Source organism: Notamacropus eugenii, chromosome 6 (genome assembly GCF_028372415.1).
Source record: "Notamacropus eugenii isolate mMacEug1 chromosome 6, mMacEug1.pri_v2, whole genome shotgun sequence".
NCBI classification, from domain to species: domain Eukaryota; kingdom Metazoa; phylum Chordata; class Mammalia; order Diprotodontia; family Macropodidae; genus Notamacropus; species Notamacropus eugenii.
In genome coordinates this window covers 44,772,313-44,799,389 of record NC_092877.1, presented here as the reverse complement: position 1 = coordinate 44,799,389, position 27,077 = coordinate 44,772,313, and the positions used below count along the sequence as shown (strand labels likewise).

Sequence of the window (27,077 nt, the reverse complement as noted above, 5' to 3'; positions counted from 1 at the left end):
CCAAGTGCCTCTGTACCATTAGGCATGACTGGAATGGGCTCCCTCCTGGAAGGCAGCATCCCCCTCCAAGGAATCCTTCCTGACCTGCCCAGCTGTTGGTGCTCTCTTTTTTTGGGTACATGATGTATTTCCCCCAGTTTAATGTAAGCTAACTAAGGGCAAGAGCTGTTTGATTTTTATCTTAATTATTACCCTTCCTTGTTCAGTAAAGTGCCCAGAACACAGTAGGTGCTTAATAAATGTTCTGTTTTACTGAAAGGCCAAATAAATGGAAGAGGGTTTCCCTACACAGATGCTCATATAGATGCAGATGGCACTGTGCTGGGTACACTGAGCCCTGGGATGGGACACAGCCTCCTCTGATCAAAGGCCAATCAAAGATGAGACTGGGTTTAAGACTGAGCAAAGGGAAACCCAAAAGGGGGAAGAGAGTTTATTACCTAGATTATGCCATGCAGCTGAATGTGCATCCCACTCAATCTATCAGTACATACTTTTTGATAGGTATTGAAGATGGGCAGTAGGTACAACAGATTAATTTAGATTGTATCAGGATGGAGAATTGAGTAACACTTCCAACAAAGTCTTCCCTCCACCAAAATCCATCATTTTAATATAATGTTCTCTCAGCAATACTATATAGCTATGAATCATGAGAAACCATAATCATTGATTAAATTGCGGGTGACCAAGGGGGGCAAAGGAAAGGAACATGGTAGACTGTATTACTAAAAATAACAAGAAATGTCAAAGAAGACATCATAAAATGACAAGAATGTGGGGTGACGGTCAGTCCATGCACCAGTCTCTACAAGAGGAAGGCCTCTACCATTCTTTGTGCAGGATTTTATGGAAAGACATGGATATGAACTACATAGGATGAGAAGGCACAGCTGGATTGTGTTATGCATTCATGCAGGGAATACTGACTCACTCATATTAACAAAATATCAAAATACTGAAGAAATCTCACCCTTCACTTCACTCACATATGAAACCAAATTCTCATCTTTCTCCCAAAATAGGCTCCTGCTCCTAGCTTCCTTTATCTTGTTAATGGTATTGTGAGAAACAAATATTTCACTATTATATTTATTAATTAATAATTATTGTATTAGGAAAAAGGTTTTTCCCCTTTTCTACTTCTGCATCCAGAAACCAACTAGTGTGTGAAATCTCTCTTAAAGATTTATCCAGGCTAAGCCATACTCAGACAGTAAAAGAAATTCTAAGTTTTGGCTAATAGGCATATTCCTGCTCACTGTGTTTGCTCAGACAGGTCCCGGGAAAATGTTGATTCTCCCTATTATCAAAGGGGATATGGAAATTGATGTCTCTTTGGCCAAGATTTGTCACGTCTTAAGTCACGTACCCCAACACAGTCCACCTCCCACTGTGTTAAACCAATCAGAGATGATCAGATATCCCTTAGGAATACTTCCTTTTTGAAGGGCACATAAGCTGACCCCACCACCATTAAGAGTCTATGGTCTAAGAGAGACAGCCAAATGACCGTCCTTTTATTAATAACCTGTTGGCCATATTAATAAAATAATTAAATTACCCAGAAACTATGTCTCTCGAACTTTAACAGTCACAATTTAGTCATTCCACTAGTCTCCAAGGCCATTTTAAATTCCTCCTTCTCTCTTTACCAACTGTTAATTAGTCACACAGCTCTATGAATTCTTCCTTGGCTATCTCATTTATTCTCTTCCATTGTCAGTGGTACAACCCTGGTTCTGGCTTTCGGAAGATGCCTTATGGCTCAGTATTGTCCAGTAGTAAGCATATCTTCCTCTCAAGTAGGTGATCTAAATTAACTGCACTTCAGCTTCGTGACACTGAGAAGTGGGACCAGCAATGGGTATCATCAACAACAAGAGCAAAGAGGAAGATGGGAATCCAGCAGAGCATAAAGGATGAATGAGCAGGTGGGGTTTGGGGCTGCATTTCCACATAACAAAAGAAGATAAGGAGGAAACCTGCAAAGGGGCAGAAGATGAAGGTCGAAGAATATATAGTACTGCACATACAAGTAGGCTAAAATATTGATTAGTAATTGTAAGCAAAGGATTGCAACGCTTGGGAAAAGTCAATTTTTAGCTAAACGTAATGCATAATCACATTATGTATAACATTACAACAGATAATAACAGACTGTAGAATTTAAGGAACTGGGTGAAGACAGAGAAGGAAGGGAAAGGGTGGCTGGAATTTCTCCCCAGGATATCATTCTTTCTCCAGGAGAGGGAATGAGCAGAGGACTAAGCAGAACTAAGAACATGACTAAGTATACACGACTCCTTCCAAGGGATTGCTGGGTTATTTCTAATAGTCACAAAAGTGGAAGAAGAGAACAGGCCCCAAGAGAAGCTAGTACTATCCAAAAAAAAGAAAAAAGACCCACCAGAGCTTAAGGAAATTCCCTTGCTCCCTGGTGGATGAGCTCTCCTGGAGAATTCTTGGGTCCAAGCTAAGACAACCAAGGGACTTAGCTCTGAGGGAATCCTCTCTATTAACAGGGCAGATCTAGAGACTCTGTCCCTGGATAGCAGCTGTCCCTATGCCTGAAACTTGTTAATTAGCTTAGCCCTTTGGGAAATAGTGGCAGACTAACGTTTTCTAGGGAACATTTACTGTAGAGGTACAGGCAGACAACATACACTATAGTGTTCTTCTACTCTCCTAATGTCCAGCATAGACCTTCTCCTGTTTTGTCTGGACAACTGCAATTGTGTCTGAACTGGTTTCCCCAACTTGAGATTCTCTCCTCTAATTAAATCCTGCACACAGCTGCCAAATTAGTCTTTATAAAAGATTGCACTGCACATATTCCTCCCTTCAAATGCTCCCAATCAATCAATGTCTCACTGTTCTTTTGTTTATGTCCATCTGATTGCCAGTCATAGTCATGGAATCTCAGACTTGAGGACTGGAAGGCATTTGGTCCCACTAAGCCTTTACTTACCATGCTCCTCCTTGACTAGAATGCTCTAACTCCCCATTCCCCTTGTTTAATTCCTATTTCTTGTTTTTAACTTTCATTTCAAGCCTCCCCATTGCATGAAACTTTCCCAGAGAGTCCCAGATTATACATTAGATTGTATAGATATTGTAGTGACATTAGATTCTAATAAATGAATGACTTATAGTGAATGTGAGCCAAGGTCAACTCCAACAAAGCTGAGAAGGGATATACTTCAGTACTGGACTCCTGCAGATGTCCATTACACTCAGATCTGCTTACCTACATAGAATTCTCTAGAGGAGAGAATCTACAATTTTTAGGACTCTTTTTTAAACTTACTGAATCCTACAATTTTTTTTATAGGGCTTTAGAGAGAATACTGACTATGGCCCAATCTTACAGATAAGAACACTAAAACACAGATGAGTTAAATGACTTGATCACAGTGAGTGAGTAGAGGAGCAGGGTTTAGGGAGGACAGCCATTCTTTCTTTTCTAGATTTCCTGATTTACCAGAAAAATATGAAAACTAAGCCTGGCATGCTGCCTTAGACCTGTGAAACAATAAAAAAGAAAAATGCAACCATTTAATGGAAGAAATTTTCAAATATTACTGATATAAAGTTGCTTTCTTATCACCTGATTTTATATAAATGATGTGGAAAAGGTCCATATAAATCAAATCATAATTCAGATATACTAAGGAACTTCCCTATTCTGAAGGGAATCTTTCATGAAGTAAAGAATCCTGATCTGTGAGTAATGTCCCCTCTCTAACACTCCCACCCTCACCTCTTGCTGGTTTTGGTCTTAAGAGTGTGGCCAAACCTAATAAGATGAAATTTATAAGGATAAATACACAGACACAAATAAATGTGGCTTCAAAAAGTCAGCTTCACAAGTTTAAGGTGGGGAAACAATGGCTGGACAGCAGTTTCTGAAAAAAAAACCATAGGCTTTTTAGTGTACTGTCAAGTCACTGAGTCAATCATGTGACAAGAGCAGTCATAAAACTTAACCTGACCTTAGCCAGAATGAGGGAGATGAAACTCTACTGAAGGTAGTCCCAGTCAAATCCCACGTGGAATAAATATCAAATTTAGTTCTGGATGACAATTCAGGAACAATCACAAAATATTATCATGACATGTCAGACATACAAAATACTTCTGAGGTCTGCTTAGTATTCTCTACTTCATCTCATCTGATCCTGATAATAATCCTTTTAGGTAAAGACTATGGGTCTCATTATTTCCAGTTTGCAGATGAAGAAAATGAGTACAGAATACCAGTAGATGGGTTAGGTGATTCGCTCATTGTCATTCGACTAACAAGTGTCAAAGGTTGGATTTGACTCCCTGGACTCTGAGACCAGAATTCTTTATAATGTTGATGAGCTAGAGAATGTCCTGGGCAAGGTACCTGGGAAAGTGTGGAAAAGAGATCTGAATTTTCTGCTTGGATCCAGAGAGTAGAACTAGGAACAATGGGGGAAAGGAGCACAGGGAAACTAGTTCAGATAATGGAATACTGCCCCAACTGGAAAGGGCTGCCCCACAGGGAGGAGCTTCCCCTCAATGAACACTGGTATGATCAAAGGGGAAGGGAAGTTCTTTTTCAGGAATGGGTTGGGTTAGAAGTCCCTGAGATCCCCTTCTACTCTTCTATGACCAACAACCAATAATATTTAGACATCCTTTGCATATATTATCTCATTTCATTCTCACCACAACCTGTGGAGGAGGTCTATTATTATCTTCATTTTACAGTTGAAAAAACTAATGCTGGGAGAGGTTAGATGACCAGGACTTGCACTCAGGTCCTGCTAATTCCCAGGCTAGCACTCTGTCTACCACACCCCCTAACTACTTAGGATTCTGTTTGATTTGCTTCACTGATCTAGATGGTCCTAGGTTGGGCAAGCTCAGAGTGCATCTGCCTTGGGAATTCCAGCATCGTGCCTCATCTGAATTTTCTGAGAGAAACAGAAGCCTTTGATTCTATGTCTAAAATGGAGACATGGTGGTCCCTTAGGGTCTACTAGGATCCAGGTTGGCCAATCAATAATGTGCTCTGCCATCAAGGTAGGCTGAAATAATGCTGAATTGAGAATAGGCTGTCAGCGGGCTTGAGTATAAAGCTACACCTTGACTGGAAGCAGGCTAGCTACAAATGAAATCCTGGGCTAGCAGGAGTTGGGGGAACTGCTGGGCAGACAGTCAACAACATTTATTAAGTTCTTACTATGCAGAGAGGAAATCCATCCTCCAGGCAAACCACTGATCCATGAACCATAAGAGGATGAGCAGAAACTACAGAGCAATGTAACTTAAGTCTTGCAGCACTGTCTACAATCCTCAACAATAAGTTACAGGCCTTTCAGTCAGTCGGGAGTCCTCTGAGCTTCTCTCTCCACTCTCCTCCTTTGAAAACTGACATGGTAGAAAGTGCACTGGACCTGGGAATCAGAAAACCTGGGCTCTGCTGATTACTAGCTGTGTAACCTGGCAAAATCACTCTACCTCACTCTCCCCATCTACCAGATGCAAAATGTGATACCTGTACCCACCTCAAAGAGATGTGGGGAGGAGTAAAGGAAGTACTTGACACAAAGCACTCTAACTCAGAAGTGCTACTTGAAAGTGAGTTACTATTACGGCTTTAGCTACAGTCTTCATTCAACAAGGCTTTGTAGAATATCCACTACCTTCCTGGGACAGATACTTGCAAAATTTACATTTTCAGTCCTGATATTTCACCTGACCTCTAAATTAATATTTCATGCCATTCCAGGTCTTCACATCAACTGAAATGTAATGTGTCTAAATTTAAATTATTTTTAATTTAAATCCTAATTTTTTCAATCAGCAAAATAATCTACCTTTTAAGTTCTACTTTTTCCCCTCTGCCCCCTCGTTGAGAAGAAAAAAAAAAACAAAACACCTATTAAAAACATGTACAGTAAAGCAATATGAGCAGCTAGGTAGTGTGGTGGATAAAGTGCCAGGCCTGTGGTCAGGAAGACCTGAGTTCAAATATGGCCTCAGACACTTATTAGCTGAGTGGCCCAGGGCAAGCCATGTAACTGTTGGCCTCAGTTTCCTCATCTATAAAATGAGCTGGAGAAGGAAAGAGCAAATCACTTCCATAACTTTGCCAAGAAAACCCCAACGGAGTCACAAAGATCAGACATGACTGAAGAAAAAGAAACAACTGAACAACAAAAACAGTGAAGCAAAACAGATTCTTCCACTGGCCACAGTGAAAACACAACCACCCACACTGAGTCCCTCTCCCCTCTGTGCCAGGAAGCGGCAGCACGCTTTCTAATGAGCCTTGTGGAGCTGTGGTTGGTCATTGCGCTCACCAGAGCCCTATGTCTGTCACAGCTGTTTGTCCTCACAGTACTGTCTTTACTGAATACAATGTCCTTCTGCTTCTCACTTCATTCTGCATCCGTTCATACAGGTCTTCCCAGGTTTCTCTTAAGCCGTTTCCTATTATTTCTTACAACACCATAAAATTCTACCACATTCCTATACACGCCATATTCACCTTCCCTCTGGAACACCCTTTTCCCACTTCTTTGCCTAATCCTAACAGTCTTAGAATTATAGAATCTCCAACTTGGAAGTTATCTTAGAAGTCATCTAGACTTAGGAGTCAGCAAACCACAGTCCGAACCCGTACAAGGGCCACATCAGGCCCTCTGTCTGGTTGTTTGGTTTTGTTTTTTTGCTATGGCTGGCCTGTGATCTAAAAGTGGTCTTTATATTTTTAAATATATTTAGTATACTAAATAGAATATGGGGGCTGGTAGGTGACACAGCTGATAGAGTGCTAGGTAAAAAGTCAAGAAGACCCATCTTTCTGAGTTTAAACCTGGCTTCAGACACTTACTGGCTATGTGAGCTTGGAGAGGTCACTTAACCCTGTATGCCTCAGTTTCTCATCCGTAAAATGAGATAGAGATGGAAATGGCAAACCACTACAGTGTCTTTGCCAAGAAAACCCTAAATGGGGCCACATGACAGAAACTACTGAACAACAAAACAGCAAATAGATTTAAATTTGATATAAAATTTAAACATTAAATTTGATTTAAAAGTTAAACTTGAAATTAAATATTAAACTATTTCAAAATGTAAAAACCATTCTTAGCTCACTGATGTACAAAATTCCAATCTGAATTAGATTTGGCCCCTGGGCCATCATTTACTGACCCCTGATCTAGTCTAACTTCTATGTGAATCATTAATCACTACACTCCAACAAAAGACAGGAAACAGGGAATTCACTACGTCTGAAGCCAGACTGATCTCACTATTACTACGTCTTTCTTCAAGGCTCAGCAAATGTCCTGCCACCTACATAACACCCTGACAACAATCTCTTCCAAGCCTGACTTTCTGATGCCCCACCCTCCTCCAGCTCTGGCATTCTGCTACACCATTTAAAGACTGGACGAATCAATGTATTCCATGGTGAGAGGTGGTGAGCCATAGTAAAAAGAGCCCTGCCCTTGGAGGCAGGACTTCAGTGCAAGGTCCAGCTAGCTGACAAGGTGGGCACAACTAGTGTACTGCATCTTAAAAAGAATGCTTCCTTGAGTTGATTTATCTCATGAGATAAACTGTCAATCCCAGAAGCATGTTCCTAAAGTTGTTTTCTGGAGACCCCAAAATTCTTTGCTTAGCCTCTATCCTTGACCTTTGCTAGAATCTTAATATGCGCTAAGCTCTTCCTTCACGGGAAAGCCAGTCTCTACTGACTGGCTGCATAGCCAAGGGCACAGCAGCCCCACCAAGTCTCAAGTGTACAAAACCTACACAATGGAGATAACAATACTTGCATTATCTTCTTCATAAGATTGTTAGGAGAACATTTTGTAAATTTTAAAATGCTGTATTTACACAGAAGTTATTATTATGAGAACATAGCTTATTTCTCCAACTAGTCATACAAGGAAAACAAACAGCACTGGCTGGAAAGCAAAGGGATGGACCTGTACTTCTTCAGTGACGATAACCGAGATCACTTACAGGCAGGCTGGCTGTAACTACGTGAGTCTCACATGTTTACAGCACAAGCTGCCTGTCCTCTCTGAAACTGCTGCCTAGCAGAAGAGTCTCAGGGTTATGTCCTAATTCTATATACTATAGTGACTGCTGTGGCCTTCTATAAAACCTGACTCCTGCAGGAAATAGCTCCATCTCTGCTATGTGTCTAGGATAATGTTGGTCAGTAGTCTTTTTCAAAGACTTATTTATTTTCCCCAAGGCCTAGCATAACGCAGCTGCTTAGTTATTTCTGCTGAATTGCACTGATTAGGTAGAAAGGTGACTCTGAGATGCTCCAGGGGACTCCTCGCTACATCTCCCATGCCCAGTGCTCCACAAGTACATGAAGGTGCTAGCCTAGGCAGAGTGCACAGAGATTCACTCCTCCCCTTTCTTAAGGTTCTTTCTGCCAGGCTGGGGATGGGAAAGAGAGAAATAGTGACAGGGCTCCTTCTACACCAATGCAAGGTTTTCCTTCTGTACTATATGAACCCAAGAAGTTCTCATGCTGTTTCCCATCTCTAGTTCCCTTTCTCCACTCCAAACAGTATATACAATGACAACGGAGTGTGTACAAGAGTAGTAAAGAGTGGGAGAAGAGTTACTGCCCCATCTTGGTCTTTTCCAAGGACGGGGTTTGGAGTCCTTCTCATCTCCAAATTTATCACTAGAAAGGTTACACCTCTGTCTCATGTCATGACCAGGAAACCTCCCAGGAAAATAATGCCTAAGTCTCTTAGTAACTACTAAGTGTTCATGCTGGGATGAGGGGGCTGCCCCTAACAACTGTTTTCATTTCTCTGTGGAATATCAACAACAATTGCCTGCTGAACCATCTTCACCAGGATGTCTGATCAGCACCTCAAAATTCAGCATTTCCCAAACAGAACTAATTGCTGAACCCATTGTCCTTTAAATTTCCCTATTTGTACTGAGGGCACTGTCACTCTCAAGTTTCATACCTTGGGAATCATCTTTAACTCCTCCTTCTCCCCCCACCCACTAACCCAATCAACTATCACAATTTGTCATTTTACCTTAATAACATCTTTTACTTATAGCCCCAGGAACCTTTTCAGGCCCTCATTATCCCTCCCTCTCCTAGATCAATGTAATAGCTGTGAGTTCTCTCCTTGTTCTCCTTGTTCCTGGTCTTTCCCCTCTCCACTCCATCTTCCACGTGGCTGCCAAAATCATATTCCTCAGGCATCTATCTCATAGGGCCATTCCCTTGCACAAAAATCTTACCAGAATCACATTTCAGAGCTGAGAAGAAGTTCAGAGGTCATTTCAGTTAACCCCACACCTGTTAAAGGAGCTTCCAGTGCTTTTAGGAAAAAATACATACTCCTCAATCTAGCATGTAAAGCCCTCCCAATCCACCTGGAACCTGCCTTTCAAGACATTCCACACTCCCCTCACATGTTCTATGTCTAAGCCAAACTGTTCACAAATTTGACATTTTATCTCCTGTTTCTATGCCTCACAGAGACTGCTTTTCCACCCAGAATACCCTCTTCATATTAGACTACTTGGCTTCCTACAAGGCTCTGCTCAGGTCTCATACCTTTGCTGATCTCCTTTCCCATTTATCAGTGCTCTCTCCCTCCTTAAACTAACTTGTTTTGTTTTTTTTGTCTTTATTTTCTTTTACTATCTTGCATGTGATATATCTCCTCTGGTGGAATGGAAGCCCTCTGCAGGCAGGATCTGTGTCCTTGGTGCACAGCACAGGATCTCACAGCACAAGAGGTTGTTTAATGATTTTGTGGATCCCTGTCTACTGCCACAATTCTGGACTGTTCCATTTGCAGGCAGATGATTCTCAGATTTCATGAGTGGTTTTGCATATGACCTGCATGATCAACCAGAGAATAGAATACACTGATTCAAATTTTCCATTAAAAAAAAATTTTTTAGAAAGAAACAGATTAAGCAAAATTCTGCTTTGAGAAAACAAAAGCTGGTGGAAAACCATCTGTAAGACAAAGGGGGAGGCAGTGGAAGGCAGTTTGCTTGGTCCCTGAGCCCTGAAGTAGATTCTGGGTCCCTGCCCATGTGGATTGGTTGGTGAATTCCTAGGAAGTGGGCAATGAATCCCCTGCCAAACTCAATGTCCCTTCCAGACGTCTGAGTTTTAAAATCTCGACAGCTGTGTCACAAAACAATCACCATGCCCTAAGCCTGAGCAGACCAAAGTCTTGCCCCCAAGCCCAGGCCAGGAAGAACTCAGAAACCAATGCTTCTGCCACGCTATATGACAAAACAACCTATCTTAGAGACTTTTCTAACCAGCTGCCCCATCTGTCCATTCTAGCTTTTGTCATTCTCCACTTTACATAGACATTACCATGTTAAGATCCTGGTCACACCCTGCTAGCATATATTACTCCTACCTTGCTGGCATATGCTGTAAGGAGAAAGGGAACAGAAGGATGACTGCCAGCCTAACTTCTCTTTCCCCACCAGGTCTGGACATGCAGATGAGTTCTCCAACTGTTCATTTACTTGGGCGCTCCTCAACTCACTCTTCTCTACATGCCCACTGAAACCACCCTGATACTGAAATGACTCTCACTGCAACCTATAACCAGAGCCATTTGTGCCTCACAAGATCTAGCTCTCTTTCCAAGTTCCTTCAACCATGGCTTCCAGCCCCAGCTCTCAACCTTCAAACTGACCAACACTCATCCTCAGGCTGCCAACTGGTATTCCTAAATAGTGCCACATATTGGAAGCTTGTGTGTTCAGCCTAATTGCTGTGGGCTACCCGAGTCTGCTTACCTTTTGCAGGTCTTCGGTGATCAGCCAGATAAATGTATTGAGAGAAGAGACTTTCCAGAGTCAAACAAGGTGGTAGGCTTTATTCAGGGTCTTAGTTACATATCCATATGCAGGGCGAGTTCTTCCCCAGGAGAAAGGAACCCTCCTCCTCCCAAGGAGCAAGGATCATACAGCAAGAGGACAGGAGCAGAAGAGGGGAGGGACCCTCTTCCCTCCAAGGACCCCACAGCAAAAGAGGGCCGCCTCAGGCTTTCCTGTCCCTACTTAAGCTCTCCCAGCTGCATAGTTTGCACGTGAATACCATGCGTGCTCCTAGCCCCTAGCTAATTAACAACAGGTGCGCTCAGACCACAGACCAATCTCAAGGGTGGGATGCTCTCCCCAGCAAGTTTCCACTGAGAAGATGTGAAAATACAAGATAGCTCATGTTTCACTCCTCAATTCCCAGCTGTTTCCTGGGGGGCCTCGTGAGAGCTCTGAGGTTTAGAAGCCCTCACTTTTACCTGCCTGAAACCGTTCACGTGAAGCTTACACCCCAACACTTGTGGGTCCTCCTGAGGCCTCCAGTGAACATCTCATGTTCCCTTTTACCTCTCAGTAACCGCATACCAAGCTCCTAACATCCTGGCATCTTGTGTCCTTCACAGAAGTTAGAGAAGGTAGGGGCATCAGGGTCTCTTGAGTCCAATTTTCTACCTAAGACGAATTCTCCTTAAAATGTAGCCCAAAAGTGTCCAGTCACCCCCTGACACACAAGGCAGCCTGCCCCAACACATCTGTGCAGTGCTCTAGCACACAGAGCTTTCCCCTAACATCAGGCCTCAGTCTGTCTCTCTGCTACTCACCCTTCTCTCCCTACACCACAACCTGGTTTCTGCTTCTGTCCTCTGAGGCTAAGAGCAAGCCTTACCTCCCTTTCATGTTGCTATAGATGCCTACAATAATCTAGAGAGACCTCTCATGTGCCCTAATTCTCCTCCTCTTAAGACTAAAGATCCCCGGGGGGCAGAGCCAAGATGGTGGAGTAGAAAGACACACATACGCAGGGTCTCCCCACACAGCCTATAAAATACCTGTAGAGAGGGACTCTCAACCAATTTTGGAGCAGCAGAAGTGGAGAACAACAGAGTGGAGGAGATTTCCACCCCAGGGTGACCTGAAAGGCCCACAGAAACATCAGTTGCACCAGATATGAAGCAGAGCCCAGCCCAGCCTTGGCTGCATGGCACAGCTCGTGAACAACCCTCAGGGGGTGGAATCTCCAGTCTCAGAATCTCCAGTCACAGCAGCAGCAGCTCCCAGATCCCTCAACCCACAGGCACCAAAGGTCAGTGATGGAGGTTTTTTCAGCTGGCCAGGAAGGGAGAAGGGCAGTCCCATAGCTCCAGCTTCAGGCAGCAGCCCGCAGAGGCCACATCGGGCAGGTGACAGGAGTTCTCACAGCAGCCCCTACAGCAGCCCGAGACCATTGCTAGATCGTAAAAACCCCTGGGGGCACTGAGGAAGCTGGTCTTTGTCTCGCACTGAATGGTGGCCCTGCCCCCACAGCTTGACTGAATCCCATCCCCCCAGTGCCAGCTTGGTGGAACTAGAGGTCAGGTGCCTATGGAAAGGAAACTCTGCTAAGATTCTGGGCACAAAAATCCTTCCCTGCGCCCAGACCAGTACACACTTGATTGTGCCACCTTGGAGGAACTGATATCTTACAGGTCCCTAGAGTATATCCTACTCTTGACAAAGGACCCAAAAGTCAAGTAACTGGTTGGGAAAAATGCCCAAAAAAGGGAAAAAATAAGGCCATAGAAGGTTACTTTCTTGGTGAACACATATCTCCTCCCATCCTTTCGGATGAGGAAGAACAATGCTTACCATCAGGGATAGATATAAAAGTCAAGGTTTCTGTATCCCAACATCCAAAACAAATATTCAATGGGCTCAGGCCATGGAAGAGCTCAAAAAGGATTTTGAAAATCAAGTTAGAGAGGTGGAGGAAAAACTGGGAAGAGAAACGAGAGAGATGTAAGAAAAGCACGAAAAGCAGGTCAACACCTTGCTGAAGGAGACCCAAAAAAATGCTGAAGAAAATAACACCTTGAAAAATAGGCTAACTCAATTGACAAAAGAGGTTCCAAAAGCCAATGCGGAGAAGAATGCTTTCAAAAGCAGAATTAGCCAAATGGAAAAGGAGGTTCAAAAGCTCACTGAAGAAAATAGTTCTTTCAAAATTAGAATGGAACAGATGGAGGCTAGTGACTTTATGAGAAACCAAGAAATCACAAAACAAAACCAAAAGAATGAAAAAATGGAAGATAATGTGAAATATCTCACTGGAAAAACAACTGACCTGGAAAATAGATCCAGGAGAGACAATTTAAAAATTATGGGACTCCCTGAAAGCTATGAGCAAAAAAGGAGCCTGGACATCATCTTTCATGAAATTATCAAGGAAAACTGCCCTGATATTCTAGAACCAGAGGGCAAAATAAATATTGAAAGAATCCAACGATCACCGCATGAAAGAGATCCAAAAAGAGAAACTCCTAGGAACATTGTGGCCAAATTCCAGAGTTCCCAGGTCAAGGAGAAAATATTGCAAGCAGCTAGAAAGAAACAATTCAAGTATTGTGGAAATACAATCAGGGTAACACAAGATCTAGCAGCTTCTACATTAAGGGATCAAAGGGCATGGAATATGATATTCCAGAAGTCAAAGGAACTAGGACTAAAACCAAGAATCACCTACCCAGCAAAACTGAGTATAATACTTCAGGGGAAAAATTGGTCTTTCAATGAAATTGGGGACTTAGCATTCTTGATGAAAAGACCAGAGCTGAAAAGAAAATCTGACCTTCAAACACAAGAATCAAGAGAAGCATGAAAAGGTAAATAGCAAAGAGAAATCATAAAGGACTCACTAAAGTTGAACTCTTTACATTCCTACATGGAAAGACATTACTTGTAACTCTTGAAACTTTTTTCAATATCTGGTTAGTTGGTGGGATTACATAACACACACACACACGCACGCACACAAAGAGACGGAGAGCACAGAGTGAATTGAATAGGATGGGATCATATCCTAAAAAAATGAAATTAAGCGGTGAGAGAGATATATTGGGAGGAGAAAGGGAGAAATGGAATGGGGCAAATTATCTCTCATAAAAGAGGCAAGCAAAAGACTTTTCAGTGGAGGGAAAAAGAGGGGCGGTGAGAGAAAAAACATGAAGTTTACTCTCATCACATTCAACTAAAGGAAGGAATAAAATACACACACATATTGGTATGAAAACCTGTCTTACAATTCAGGAAAATGGGGGAGAAGGGGATAAGCAGGGTGGGGGGTATGATGGAAGGGAGGGCAGTGGGAGGAGGGAGCAATTTGAAGTTAGCACTCTTGGGGAGGGACAGGATCAAAAGAGAGAATAGAAGCAATGGGGGGCAGGATAGGATGGAGGGAATTATAGTTAGTCTTACACAACACGACTATTATGGAAGTCATTTGCAAAACTACACAGATATGGTCTATATTGAATTGCCTGCCTTCCCAAAGGGAATGGGTGGGGAGGGAGGGATGGGGAGAAGCTGGAACTCAAAGTTTTAGGAACAACTGTTGAGTATTGTTCTTGCAATGAGGAAAGAGAAATACAGGTGATGGGGTATAGAAAGTTATCTTGCCCTACAGGACAAAAGAGAAGATGGGGATAAGGGAAGGGAGGGATGTTAGAAGAGAGGGCAGATTGGTGATAGGGGCAATTAGAATGCTTGGTGTTTTGGGGTGGGGGGAGGGGACAAATGGGGAGAAAATTTGGAACCCAAAATTTTGTAGAAATGAATATTGAAAAGTTAAAAAAAAAAAAAAGACTCAAGATCCCCAATCACCTCAAATGATTCTTGAAGGACACAAACTTGGGGCCCTCCACCATTCTAACAACCTCCTCTGGACTCTCTCCGGTAGATCAATGTCCCCTTTGTGGACAGGACTTGTGACTTCAAGTGACTTCACTGGAAGACGGCTCTCACTCCTTATATGAAAGCAGTGCAGCATCTGCTTTGGGGGCACCAAGGAGTTCAATGGCCTCTCAACCATCACACAGCAATCTGGGTCAAAGGCCTGATTTGAGTCTAGGTCTTCCTAACTCCATCTACACACCACACTACGCAGGTTCTCCCCAATGTTCTTCTTAAAAAATGACACCCACAACTGAACCTAATACCTGAGATGTTGTCTGACTAGGACTGTACCTCCTCATTGTTGGAAACTATGCCTATCTTAAGGCAGTCCATGACCACACAGGCTCTTGTGGCTGCCCCATCACACTGGTGGCTCCAACTGAACCTGTGGTCCACTAAAAACCCTCAGCACTTTTTCTGCTGTTTAATCATGTTTCCTTTATCTTGTACTTGTGAACTTGATTTTTTAACCCAAGTGTAAGATTTTCCATTCATCCATACTTGAAAGGCATTTTAGCAGATTCAGCCCAATGCTCTAATCTGCCAAGACTTTTCTGGATCCTCACTGTCATCCAGTGTGTGTCATCTGCAAAGTAGAACATTGTGCCATATAGACCTTTTCTTATTAACCTTCCCCTGCCCCCTCCAAAGGAGGTATATAGCCAGGGGAATCTGATAGGGCAGGTCAAGATCTGTGAACAGGTTTGTCTTCAAATTAAAAACATTTGACCCTGAACTAAATATTCAGAAACTCTTTGGAATGGGCTGTCTTGAAAGGTCAGGAGTTTCTTGTTTTAAATGTATTTAAGTAGAAGCAAGACTGAATATCAGTCAAGAATATTGTAAAGGGAATTTGTCTTCAGGAAGGGACCAGCCTAGGTGCCCTCTATGGTCCCTTTCAACTCTGAGATCCTAGGATTCACTCCAGCAACTTCTCTATTGCAGCTCTGAGAAGTCAAAACCAAAGCACAGAGGAAAAGCTCTCCATTGGCCTTTCGATTCTCAGCTCAAAATGGTCACAATCTGAATGGAAAAATGCTTAGTGGCAGCCTGTGTCCTAAGTTGCCAAGCACTCTAGTGCCTTTTGTCAGGAGCAAAAATGTGCAGGGGTGGGCCCTGGGTGAAGAGATGGCCCAGGGCAGGCCCATGTAACCTGATACTCTTCAACTAGCCAAATACTGTTCTGCCAAAATGCTGTGGTGGGAGGAGTGAACGCACACATATACACATCATCTCTCCCCAGGGTCGCCATGAAACTGCTTTACATACGCCTTAAAGTGTTAGAAAAATGAGCTGGGCTGAACAGCCAGTCCTTCTCAATACCTTGTAATAAAGCCTATGAAAATCAAGTCAGTTATCCTCTGGAATATAACAGACCAACTCAATTAAGCACCATGAGTCTCCCCTAAACCCAAATATGAAAGAGAATACAAGAGGAGTTGTAAAAGAAGCCTCCCTATGTTCTGATCCTCAAAAAGATTCATACTCCCCAACGCACAGGGATAATCTGCCTGTGAATGTCCTTCTTCCACCTAGAATATACTATCATCAGAAGGCATTACTGTATCTGCCTGTACTATATAATTGTAAAGGAATAAGAACACAAATTACAGAGAGACAGTTCAGTAGATATTGCTTTTCAAGGGAAGTTGAGATGGATATAATCCTAAGTTATTATTATTCTGCCTACAGGAACCAAAGATGTCTCCCTCACTCCTTGCCTCTGCTCCTCCTAAGGGGACGGGGATAGGAATGAGGGCAGGGAAGGCTGGCATCCACAATGCTATGAGCTCATCTCCCCAAACGTTAGCACTTTCTCCCTCCTGAAATGACTTACTAGATTCTTTGTATTAATGTATATCCCCTGAACTACACAAGTGGTTCTTAGCCCTTGAGGGTTAAGTCTATTTATTTCATTTGCCTTTCTGTTCCACAACATAGCACAGTGCCCAGTGTATAAATATTTTTTAAATGGAATTTTTCCAAAATGCTGAAGCTGTCACATCAGTTCCCTGATGGAGAAACTTACTCAACACTTCCCCTCTAGGTAGGAAGTTCAGAGGGATGAATATGTCATTTTTCATTTTTAGTTCTTAGAACAGTGCCTTTGGCATGTTAAATACCTAACAAATATTTGCTTCATTAAACTGATTAGGCTGACGTTCAGGGTCTTCTAAAATGTGGTTCCAATCTACTGCTCTAACTTTACTATTCCCAGTTTCTATACTGTTCCACAGAATGGTATGCGTTTACTGGCTCCTAAACACAACTGACTCTAAGCAAAGACCTGGATGGAGAAATTCACGTTATCTTGCCTGAAATATATTCTTCTTGGGCGGAGCCAAGATGGCGGAGTAGAAAGACACACATACGCTAGCTCTGAACCCACAGCCCATAAAATATCTGCAAAAAAGAACTCCCAACAAATTCTGGAGCAGCAGAAGCCACAGAACAGCGGAGCGGAAGAGATTTCTGTTCCAGAGAGCCTTGAAAACCTCTCGCAAAAGGTCCTTCGCACTGCGGACCCAGAGCGGAACCCAGCCCTGCCTTGGCCAAGCGGGCGCCAAGGGGAGCATATCTGAGCAGGCTTCAGGGACAGAATCTCCAGCGGCCGCGCAGGTCGCTCCACCCACAGGTGACAAGGGTTGGTGAGAGGGTCTCTTTGGCAGGTCGAGAGGGGAGTGGGGTGCCCCCATAACTCAGGCCCCCTCGGGAGGCAGCAGCAGAGGCAGCAGCAGACCAGGGCTCCCCAAGCAAGCAGGAGCTTGGATCCATTGTTGAAGGTCTCTGCATAAACTCCCTGAGGGAACTGAGCCCTGTGTGGCGGCCCTGCCCCCACCTGAGCACCTGAACTTAATCTCACACTGAATAGCAGCCCCGCCCCCGCAGAAGCCCTGAGGCTGGGAAGCAGCATTTGAATCTCAGACCCCAAGCGCTGGCTGGGCAGATCTGGAGGCAAAGTGGGTGTGAAGAGATATTCAGAAGTCAAGTCACTGGCTGGGAAAATGCCCAGAAAAGGGAAAAAAAATAAGACTATAGAAGGTTACTTTCTTGGTGAACAGGTATTTCCTCCCTTCCTTTCTGATGAGGAAGAACAATGCTTACCATCAGGGAAAGACAGAAGTCAAGGCTTCTGTATCCCAGCCCACTCAATGGGCTCAGGCCATGGAAGAGCTCAAAAAGGATTTTGAAAATCAAGTAAGAGAGGTAGAGGAAAAACTGGGAAGAGAAATGAGAGAGATGAAAGAAAAGCATGAAAAACAAGTAAACACCCTGCTAAAGGAGACCCAAAAAAATGCTGAAGAAAATAACACCTTGAAAAATAGGCTAACTCAACTGGCGAAAGAGGTTCAAAAAGCCAATGAGAAGAATGCTTTCAAAAGCAGGATTAACCAAATGGAAAAGGAGATTCAAAAGCTCACTGAAGAAAATAGTTCTTTCAAAATTAGAAATGGAACAGATGGAGGCTAATGACTTTATGAGAAACCAAGAAATCACAAAACAAAACCAAAAGAATGAAAAAATGGAAGATAATGTGAAATATCTCATTGGAAAAACAACTGACCTGGAAAATAGATCCAGGAGAGACCATTTAAAAATTATGGGACTCCCTGAAAGCCATGATCAAAAAAAGAGCCTAGACATCATCTTTCATGAAATTATCAAGGAAATATATTCTTCTTCTCCTCTCAGACGATGCAAATCTTCCTTGCCACAAGATGCTGCCTACTCCACGAGGTCTTTGCTGACCACTTCTGTACCCAAAGATTTTTTTTTTTGTTAACTCACCCAGTAGAGTTGGTAAGACCCAAAGAACTGTCTCGTACTACTCGAGCACTCTCCCAGGGCCAGTCTGAGCAGTACCTTGCATATGATGCAACGTTATTCAATGGCTTTTTCTTTGTTGACTTACTTAACACAGAGAAGCAAAGCTACTAGGCATATCTCTCAAGGAAGTCAAAGACAGAGAGAAAGATCCCAAGTATACAAAAATATTTGTAGCAGCTAAGAGGTGGAAGAAAGGTAAATGCCCAATGGTGAAGAATAGTATGCTAATGTAATGAAATGTGTGTTCATCCTTTGTTGCCGAAGAAGACCATGCCATCAGATAAGTAATGACATGACTTTGTTTTGAGTGAGGGAGGGCTGTGAAGGTCACCAGCCTCACTTCTTCTCCAGAGCCATCTGAATCCAGTGACCAGATATTCATCAGGATGACTGGAGATGACCCAGGATGAGGCAATTGGGGTTAAGTGACTTGCCCAAGGTCATACAGCTAGTGAGTGCCAAGTGCCTGAGGGGAGATTTGAACTCAGGTCCTCTTGACGCCTGCACTGGTGCTCTATCCACTGCACCACCTAGCTGCCCAATGTAATGAAATATTCTTCTGCCATAAGAAATTGTGACTATGAAGAGTTAGGATAAACTTAGGAAGAACCGAGGCAGAGTGAAATAAATATAATCAGGAGAACAATGTCCACGATGACCACAGTATCAGAGGGGACAATAACACTGACAGACCTCAGGCCTCTGATCAATGCCACCAACGGTCATGAGGGAGAAGTGTGCCTCACACCTCCTGGCAGAGTTTGTGGACTAGAGGGGCAGAACGAGGCAGACATTTTCAGACAGGGCCAAGTGTGGTTCTGATCTGACTGTACTCATTTTGGAGGAAGGGATGGAGAATCATTAGGAAGTGATAAAAAAAAGAACATCAATGAACTTTTTAAACTATACAGTTTTACACACCTCTTTTTAAAAACACAATGAAAAATACAGTCAAGTCTCCTTTACTCATAGATACTCTATTTATAACAGATCTATGCCAAGCCACTGGCACAGTCCATGCAGCATTTCTCCTGGGGCGGCTCTTAGTAGGAACCTAAGAAGGTTCCCTACAGGAGTATCCAGGGATTTTGTGGCTTTTAAAGTCAGATGCTCCAGAAAGGGTAAGAATGAATCTCACCATTGAGCCAGATGCCCAAGGACAAAATCTGTGAAGACAGCTGAGTACGTATCATCTCCTCGGCACTTAGCAGCAGTCAGGCCAACTAATGTTGAGGCCAAAGAAATGACAGATATAAAGAGACTAGGCCGCAGCCAAGAGCTGTCATGGAAAGCTCTTTCAGGGGAGAACAATCCAATTCTGAAGGTACCAAAGGACCTCCCACTACCACTCCTGGATATTTCATATGCGAGAATCTCTCAAGCCCTTGTTGCTTAATGGTTCCTTCTTGTTCTGTAGAACAGTCAGGAACAATGGACATGAATAACCAGTGTGGAAAAAAAAAATCCTTCAGGCTTCCTGGTACTACTACGAAGGCAAAGGAGAGGCAGCATATTGGAGGAAGAACACTAGACTTACACCTGGGTTCCAATCCTGGTTCCGCTTATTTACTGCCTATCCCTGACAATTTAGTTTTCCTCTCTGGGCTCGGTTTCCCTCACCCATAAAATAAGGTTTGTCTCCATCGGGAGGGTCTCAACCTTTTTTTTTGTCACGAATCCCCTTAGCAATCTGGTTAAGCCTATGGACACCTTCTAAGAATGTTGTTTTTTTTAAAATGCTTTTAATAAAACTCATAAGATTACAAAGGAAACCAATCATGCAGAAATATAATTATTGAAATATTGAAAAAGACAAGTTCATGGACTCCAGATTAGATATCTCTAAGGTTCCCAACAACTCTAACTCTTATATAATTCTGAGAATGCAAGTCTTATTCTTAATTCTAGCTACTTTATCACCAGACTTGTAGTTAAAATAAGTCATTACCTGTTGTTTTCTGAACTCAAAAAACTCAGTAAGTGAATGGCCCAAAGGATAGGTCCTATGTATGTTGCAAAGGCTGTGAGGAACATAGCTGGTACTTCAATATAGTGGTCTAGTCCAACAAAGCCTGCTGAAATATCCACTGTGGCAATGTTATTGGAATTACCCTGAAAATAGAGGAGAAAAAAGGCAGGTTAGACTAGTAATATATTAAATTTATTAATTCAGTGAAACATTTTAAGAGATTACACAATGCTTAGAGGGTTTAATGCCAGTAGTCAAATCTTAATTACGTATTTATTCAGTAAACTTTTTATTAAGACTTACTACACATGACACTGTACTAAGTATTGCCGGAGGTACAAAGCCTAATATAATAAAACCAGGTCCCTATTGTCAAGGGGTCTATATATAGTCTAGCAAGGGAAATCAGATGTGCAACTCACATAACTATAATGCAAAATGTGATGTATATGATTTGTGCATAAGGAAAGTACAAAGTGCTTTGAAAACAGGAGAAGTCAATCCTGGCTAAAAGATCCAGGAAAGCTTCATGGAAAAAGCACCATCTATGGATCACCATAACCTATTTAAAAGTTCTCAGTAAGGGCATCATGATGAAATAAAAAGTGTCTTGCCATTGAGTTAGAATACTTGTGTCTAAGACTTCCCTCTGACTTGGCAAATTACTTAATTTCTGAGACTCAATTTCCTTATTTGTACAGTGGGCAGGTAGGTGGCACAGTGGATAGAGTGCTGGCCCTGGAGTAAAGGGAACCTGAGTTCAAATCCAGCCTCAGACACTTACTAGTTGTGTGACTTTGGACGAGTCACTTAACCCTGTTTGTCTCAGCTCTGTAAAATGAGTTGGAGAAGGAAATGGCAAACCCCACTATCTTTGTCAAGAAAACCCCAAATGGGGTCATAGAGAGACTGAAACGACTCAACAAAAACAAAAAGGTGAGGATAATACCTATAATAACTACTTTACAGGCTTGTGAGAAAAGTACCTCAAAAAATATTAAGGGCTATAAAAATGTGAGTCATTATCGGGGAACAAGGGAAACACTGCTTTTCAATTAAATCTTAGAAATTTCAGGCAAGGGAAAACTTAGAGGGACATGATCACTGACTTCAAACATCTAAGTGACTCCGAGAAGCAGGGAAGGACAGGTTTTGACTAGCACACTTCCAGGACAGAACTACAGAAGTTATAGGGAAACCAACTTCCACCTCCAATAAGGAAGGACTTTCTAACATTCAGAAAACTGAATGGACTCTTACATGAAGCAGTGACTTTCACCTCCTTGATGGTATTTAAGTAGAAATGAAATGGTCACATGAAATTGTAGGAGAATTCATGCTTTAGGTAGAGCTTGGAAACCAGATGATCTTTCAGATCCCTTTCACTTCCTGGATTCCATGATCACATGAATTTTGCTGTTGACTCTAAATTCCTCAAATAGCTTATTCCTTACATGACCCACATGCCCTCAGAACTAACATATAGTCCATTTCTATTATAGCTCAGTTACTTCTTAAAAAGCAAGTTTCACTTTTACACCTTAGACATTATATTTGTGGTCAGAGAAGACTTATTTGAGCCGAAAACAAAACGGAAGAAAATGGAGTACATAATGACAATGGCAATAGAAACAGAAAGAATAAATAACCTAAACTGAATCCTGGATTATTATAATATTTGAGTGTGGCTCAAGAGAACAGTTGAGAAAATTGATTTCTTTACAGAATTGGAGGCTTATAGTTGTAGAATATTATGTATATATTGTCAAACATGATTTATTGATTGATTTTGCTAAACTTTTTTTTCCTCCTGTTCATATCTTTGTAATAGGTAGTGCCTCAAAGGGCAAAAGAGAGGGAGTGAGCATATTCAAAAAGGTGATGTAAAAGCAAAAGATATTAGAATTTTTTTAAACGAGGGAGTTAAACTAGAAGTTCTTCAAGAGTCCTTTCAGCTCTGAATCTATGATCCTATACTTGTTTCATTCTATATCAGTTTATATAAATCTTCCCAGGCTTCCAAGTTCCCCATAGCTCTCATTTCTATCTGCATAATAACACTACATTGCATTTATATATACACAATTCTCCAAATAGAGGCATTCTCCAAATGATAGGTGCTCACTTTGTTTCCAGTTCCTTGCTATCACAAAACTACTATAAATATTCTGGTTTATACTGGAACTCTTATTTCTGTCTTAGATCTCCCAGTAATGGGATCTCTGAGTCAAAAGGTAGGAACAGTTTAGTCATTTTCTTGCATAATTCCAAATTGTTATCCAGAATGGTTGCTCTAATTCCCAACACCACCTGAAATATATTAGTGTGCCTATCTTCCCACAGTCCTTCAACATTAACTGTTTTCCATCTTTACCACTTGTAGGATGTTGGGTAAAATCAGCATTTAAATTTGGAGCAGGTTTCCATATGGCCATTTATAATTTTCAATTATTTTGAAAACTGTTCCTATTAATAGCCATTACCTCTTAAAGTAGGACTTTAAATTATCTTCCCTCTCCCTCTTCAGATAAAAGCAACTGAAAGCATGAGTGAAAGTACACTTGAAGTCAGAAGGCTGCATACAAATCTAGAAGAAAATCAATCCATCTCTCTTATCTTAGAGGGATGACATGGTGATCTAGCAGAACTGGGCAACTGATGAATTCTATCTAAAACTCTTTACAGTATAACTCGGTGAATTCCTAGATACTTAAGATTACCCATATTCAATAGTTGTTTTTTTGAACTAAATATAGATGATGTGGAGATTAAAGTAGTAATAATCTTTGCCATTAAATTCCTATGCTCACTGGAATTAATTGTTGAGGATAAAGACCAAGAACACATTTGTTAACTAACATCCCACATGTAGTTCTACTGAGAAGGATCACCATTTATTAGCTGCTTCTTGAGTATTGCCTAAAAATATTAAGGCTGGAACCATGATAGAACATGCCAGATTGTGTATAATTAATTCACACATTCTTATGAAACGCAAGTACATTGTCTCTTAGTAATTAAAGAACTAAAGGACACTTGATTTTACATGCAAGATTTCAGTGGACCACACGATAGACCTAGATTTCAGCATGCTTGGGAAAAGGCCTCTCAATCAATCTTTTCAGACAAGAAGAAGGAAACGTGGGTTGAATAGCACAAGAGGTGGACATATAGCTGATCATCCCTAAACAAAGACTATGGATTAATGGGTGTATATGAAGACAGCTCTATACTGGATCCTGTCCCATTAAAAAAAGAATTTCAGATCCAAAAAGGTTATTAGAAGATCATCTCGTCCTTGGTACTCTTTCTTTTTTCTCTCTGTATCTTGGATTACCACATCTGTTCTCACAACTCCAAGGATCATCTCTAAGAGGATGACTTCTAAACACAGACCTTCAGTCAAAAATTTCAACAGCTTCACAGGCACATTCACCTAGATGTTCCCAAAACTCTGAAACTCAATACACATTGAGCTGAATTCTCTTCCTCTCATGATTCTGTTGATGGTTCCAGACACCACAGCTCAAACCCTCAATCATCTTTCACTCTTCCTCTTCTTCACTCTCTAATCAGCTTACTCTCACCAGAAATACACAAAAAGAACCTTACAATGGAGGTCATTAAGCTCATTTTATAGCTAGAAAGGAATTCTCTCTATGACATCCACTTAAAGCTACCACTCAAAGCAAATCTTTAGTGACAGAGAATCTACTACCTCTCAAGGCCCATTCCAAGGGCCTCATTTTACAGATGAGGAAACTGAGGTTCAGAAAGTTTGGACAGTTAGAGGTAGAAGGTAGCAGAGGGAGATTCAAACCAGGTTCTCTAACATCAAGTCCATGGCCCTGTCCTGCCTTCCTTCTATTTCTCTCTTTGGGCCAAGCAGAACAAGTTGAATCCTTCTGCCATAATAAAAGTGAGTGTTTCTAAAGTGCTTTAAGGTTTGCAAGGCACTTCACATATGCTGTATATGTTCTCTCCACTGATAAGATCACACATGAGGGCCCTTCCCATACTATTCTGAAGACAGGCATAATGGCCCCCACAGAGTTTGCTCTTCTCCAGGAAAAATGTCCCCAGGTCTTTCAAGTGTTTTCTCATATAGACTGTCACTGAATCCCTTGCCCATCCTATCTGTCATCCTGTATACTCTTGGCTCCCAGAATTAAATACAAATATCCTCCAGATGTTGCCTCACTAGATGACAGGGGACCCTCAACAACCTGTTTCTAGATTCTGCTTCTCTCTGAGGAGTCTGAAATGTTCTTAGTTTTCTGGCTCAATCAAACTGCTGACTCACACTAAGCTTCCAGTGCACTAAGACCTATTTGCAGGAACTATTTGCTATCTTCCATCACAGTGCATTTGTACAATTGATTTTTCAAGAAAAAAAAGAACAGTGTAGGTGTAGTGGAAAGAGCATCCAATTCTCTGTCTGAGAACCAAGGTCTGAAACTGGAGTGGGTTGTTTACCTTTAGTGCAACCTTAGGCGACTCACTGAACCTCTCCGGGTCTGAGGTGCTTCTACAAGACGAGCTTTGAGCTTCTCTTCTAGTTTTAAGTCCTAGGAACTAGGATTTTGCACTGATCCCATTAAATTTAATCTGCAATGAAACCTAGCTCATAATCTTTTCTAGCTCTTGAAGTCTTCTGTATCCTAATTGTGTCATTCTGAGAGGCACCACAGGCTAATGGAGAGAGAGCCAATGTCAGAGTCACAAAATTCTATGACCTTGGGCCAATTCCTTAATCTTTCACTGACCTGTCAGGCAACTCTCTAAGATCATCAACTACAGAACACTGGTTATTCTACTTTGGAGTGAGTTTCCTTATCATGAAATCCCAACAATGACCAAATAACACGTCTAGAACTGTTCCGCCAATTGGAAAAATCTAGCTAGCTACCCCGCCCTGCTTTATATCACCTGCGCATGTTCTAAGAGTGCTGTCTATGTCTTTATGTTGTTTATTTCTTTATCTGACAAAATGTAGAATGGTGTCAGGTTAAGGACAGACTCCTGAGGCATTCGACTAGAGACTTTCCTCCAAGATGAAATCTATCACTACATGACTACCTTTTGGGTCTGACATTCAACCAGTCTGAACATGCCTATCCATACTATCATGTAGTCTATGTATCTTCAAATTGTTGACAAAGACTGTCTTCACCAAATTACAGGTAAATGGTGTCTTTGGCACTCTCCTGAGCTGAGCCCTGGCAAAAAAAAAAGGCAATTATATTAGCCTGGCATGACCTAATCTTAATGAACTTAAATTGGCTCTTAGTAAAAACCACCTCCTTGGAGGGACAAGGTCAAAAGAGAGAATAGAATAGACAGACAGACAGATAGACAGACAGACAGATAGATAGATAAATAGATAGACAGATAGACAGACAGACAGACAGACAGATAGACAGATAGATAGATAGACAGACAGACAGACAGATAGGTAGATAGATAAATAAATCCAGGATAGGATAGAGGGAAATATAGTTAGTCTTACACAACATGACTATTATGGAATTGTTTTGCAAAACTACATGTATACAGCCTATATGGAATTGCCTGCCTTCTCAATAGGGATGGGTGGGAGGGAGGAAGGGAGAGAAATTGGAATTCAAAGTATTAGGAATGAATGCTGAGAACTGTTTTTGCAAGTAACTGGGAAATAAGAAATACAGGTAATGGGGTATAGAAACCTATCTTGCCCTACAAAAAGAGAGAAGAAGGGGATAAAGGAAGGGAGGGGTGTGATAGACAGGAGGGCACATTGAGGGAAGGGGTAATCAGAATGCAAAGCATTATGGGGTGGAGGGAGAGATTTTGTGGAAATGAATACTGAAAACTAAAAATAAATAAACAAACATTAAAAACCACCCCCTTTTCAAAATGTTTGCAAAACATTCCCTTAACACTAGGTTTCTAGAATTTTGGTAGGAATCAAAGTCAATCTTCACTGGCTTAGAAGTCCAAGTAAAAGAAGAAACAACACTGCCCATCTCCAAGTCAGATAAGACCAGAGAAAACCAGCTTCACTGGCAATGACAACTTCAGAGTTGGCCGCATTGCAGGAGCTTTTGGCAGCAAAGTTTGTTAACCAATGGAATACGAAGTGTCTTAAGGCGTGATAGCGAAGTGTAATACAATGTGCATAAATGTAAAGTGCTCAACAAGGACATGAATCTCCTGTCCTGAGAGTTTTGAAATGAGATCTGGACAACTGTCACAGCCAGACACAAACAAGACACAAACAAATCTGTTCTGGATTTGGAAGCTAGCTACCAAATTTAGGAGCCAGATAAATGTATTGAATAAATCACATTAAAAAGAGCTCTCCCATGGTCAAAATATGCTTCAATCCATTTTTTTTTTCACTCATTTCACTCAAGATAAAATTGTAGCATCTAGAACTGAACATACTATTACAGATGCAGTCTGACCAGGGCAGAGTAGTATGGGAAAAGAGGAGAAAAAGCAGGGGGAAGAGGAAGAGGAAATGAACCCAACC

The 27,077-nt window shown here is 41.8% G+C and overlaps 1 protein-coding gene across 4 annotated transcripts in view; it reads right to left on the bottom strand.

Annotated features, from left to right (window-relative positions):
• Window positions 1-27,077, bottom strand: part of PIGG (phosphatidylinositol glycan anchor biosynthesis class G (EMM blood group)) — a 93,651-nt gene that overhangs the window by 12,206 nt on the left and 54,368 nt on the right. For 3 of the 4 annotated variants that reach the window (XR_011969388.1, XM_072619722.1, XM_072619721.1), the window contains one exon: window positions 20,543-20,706. Coding sequence is in view for 3 of the 4 variants with exons in the window: in XM_072619722.1 (XP_072475823.1) it covers window positions 20,543-20,706 (164 nt within the window). In the remaining variant the exon portion in view is untranslated. Of the gene's footprint in view, window positions 1-20,542; window positions 20,707-27,077 lie in introns of those variants that run through there. The other variant, XM_072619724.1, reaches the window with a different exon arrangement.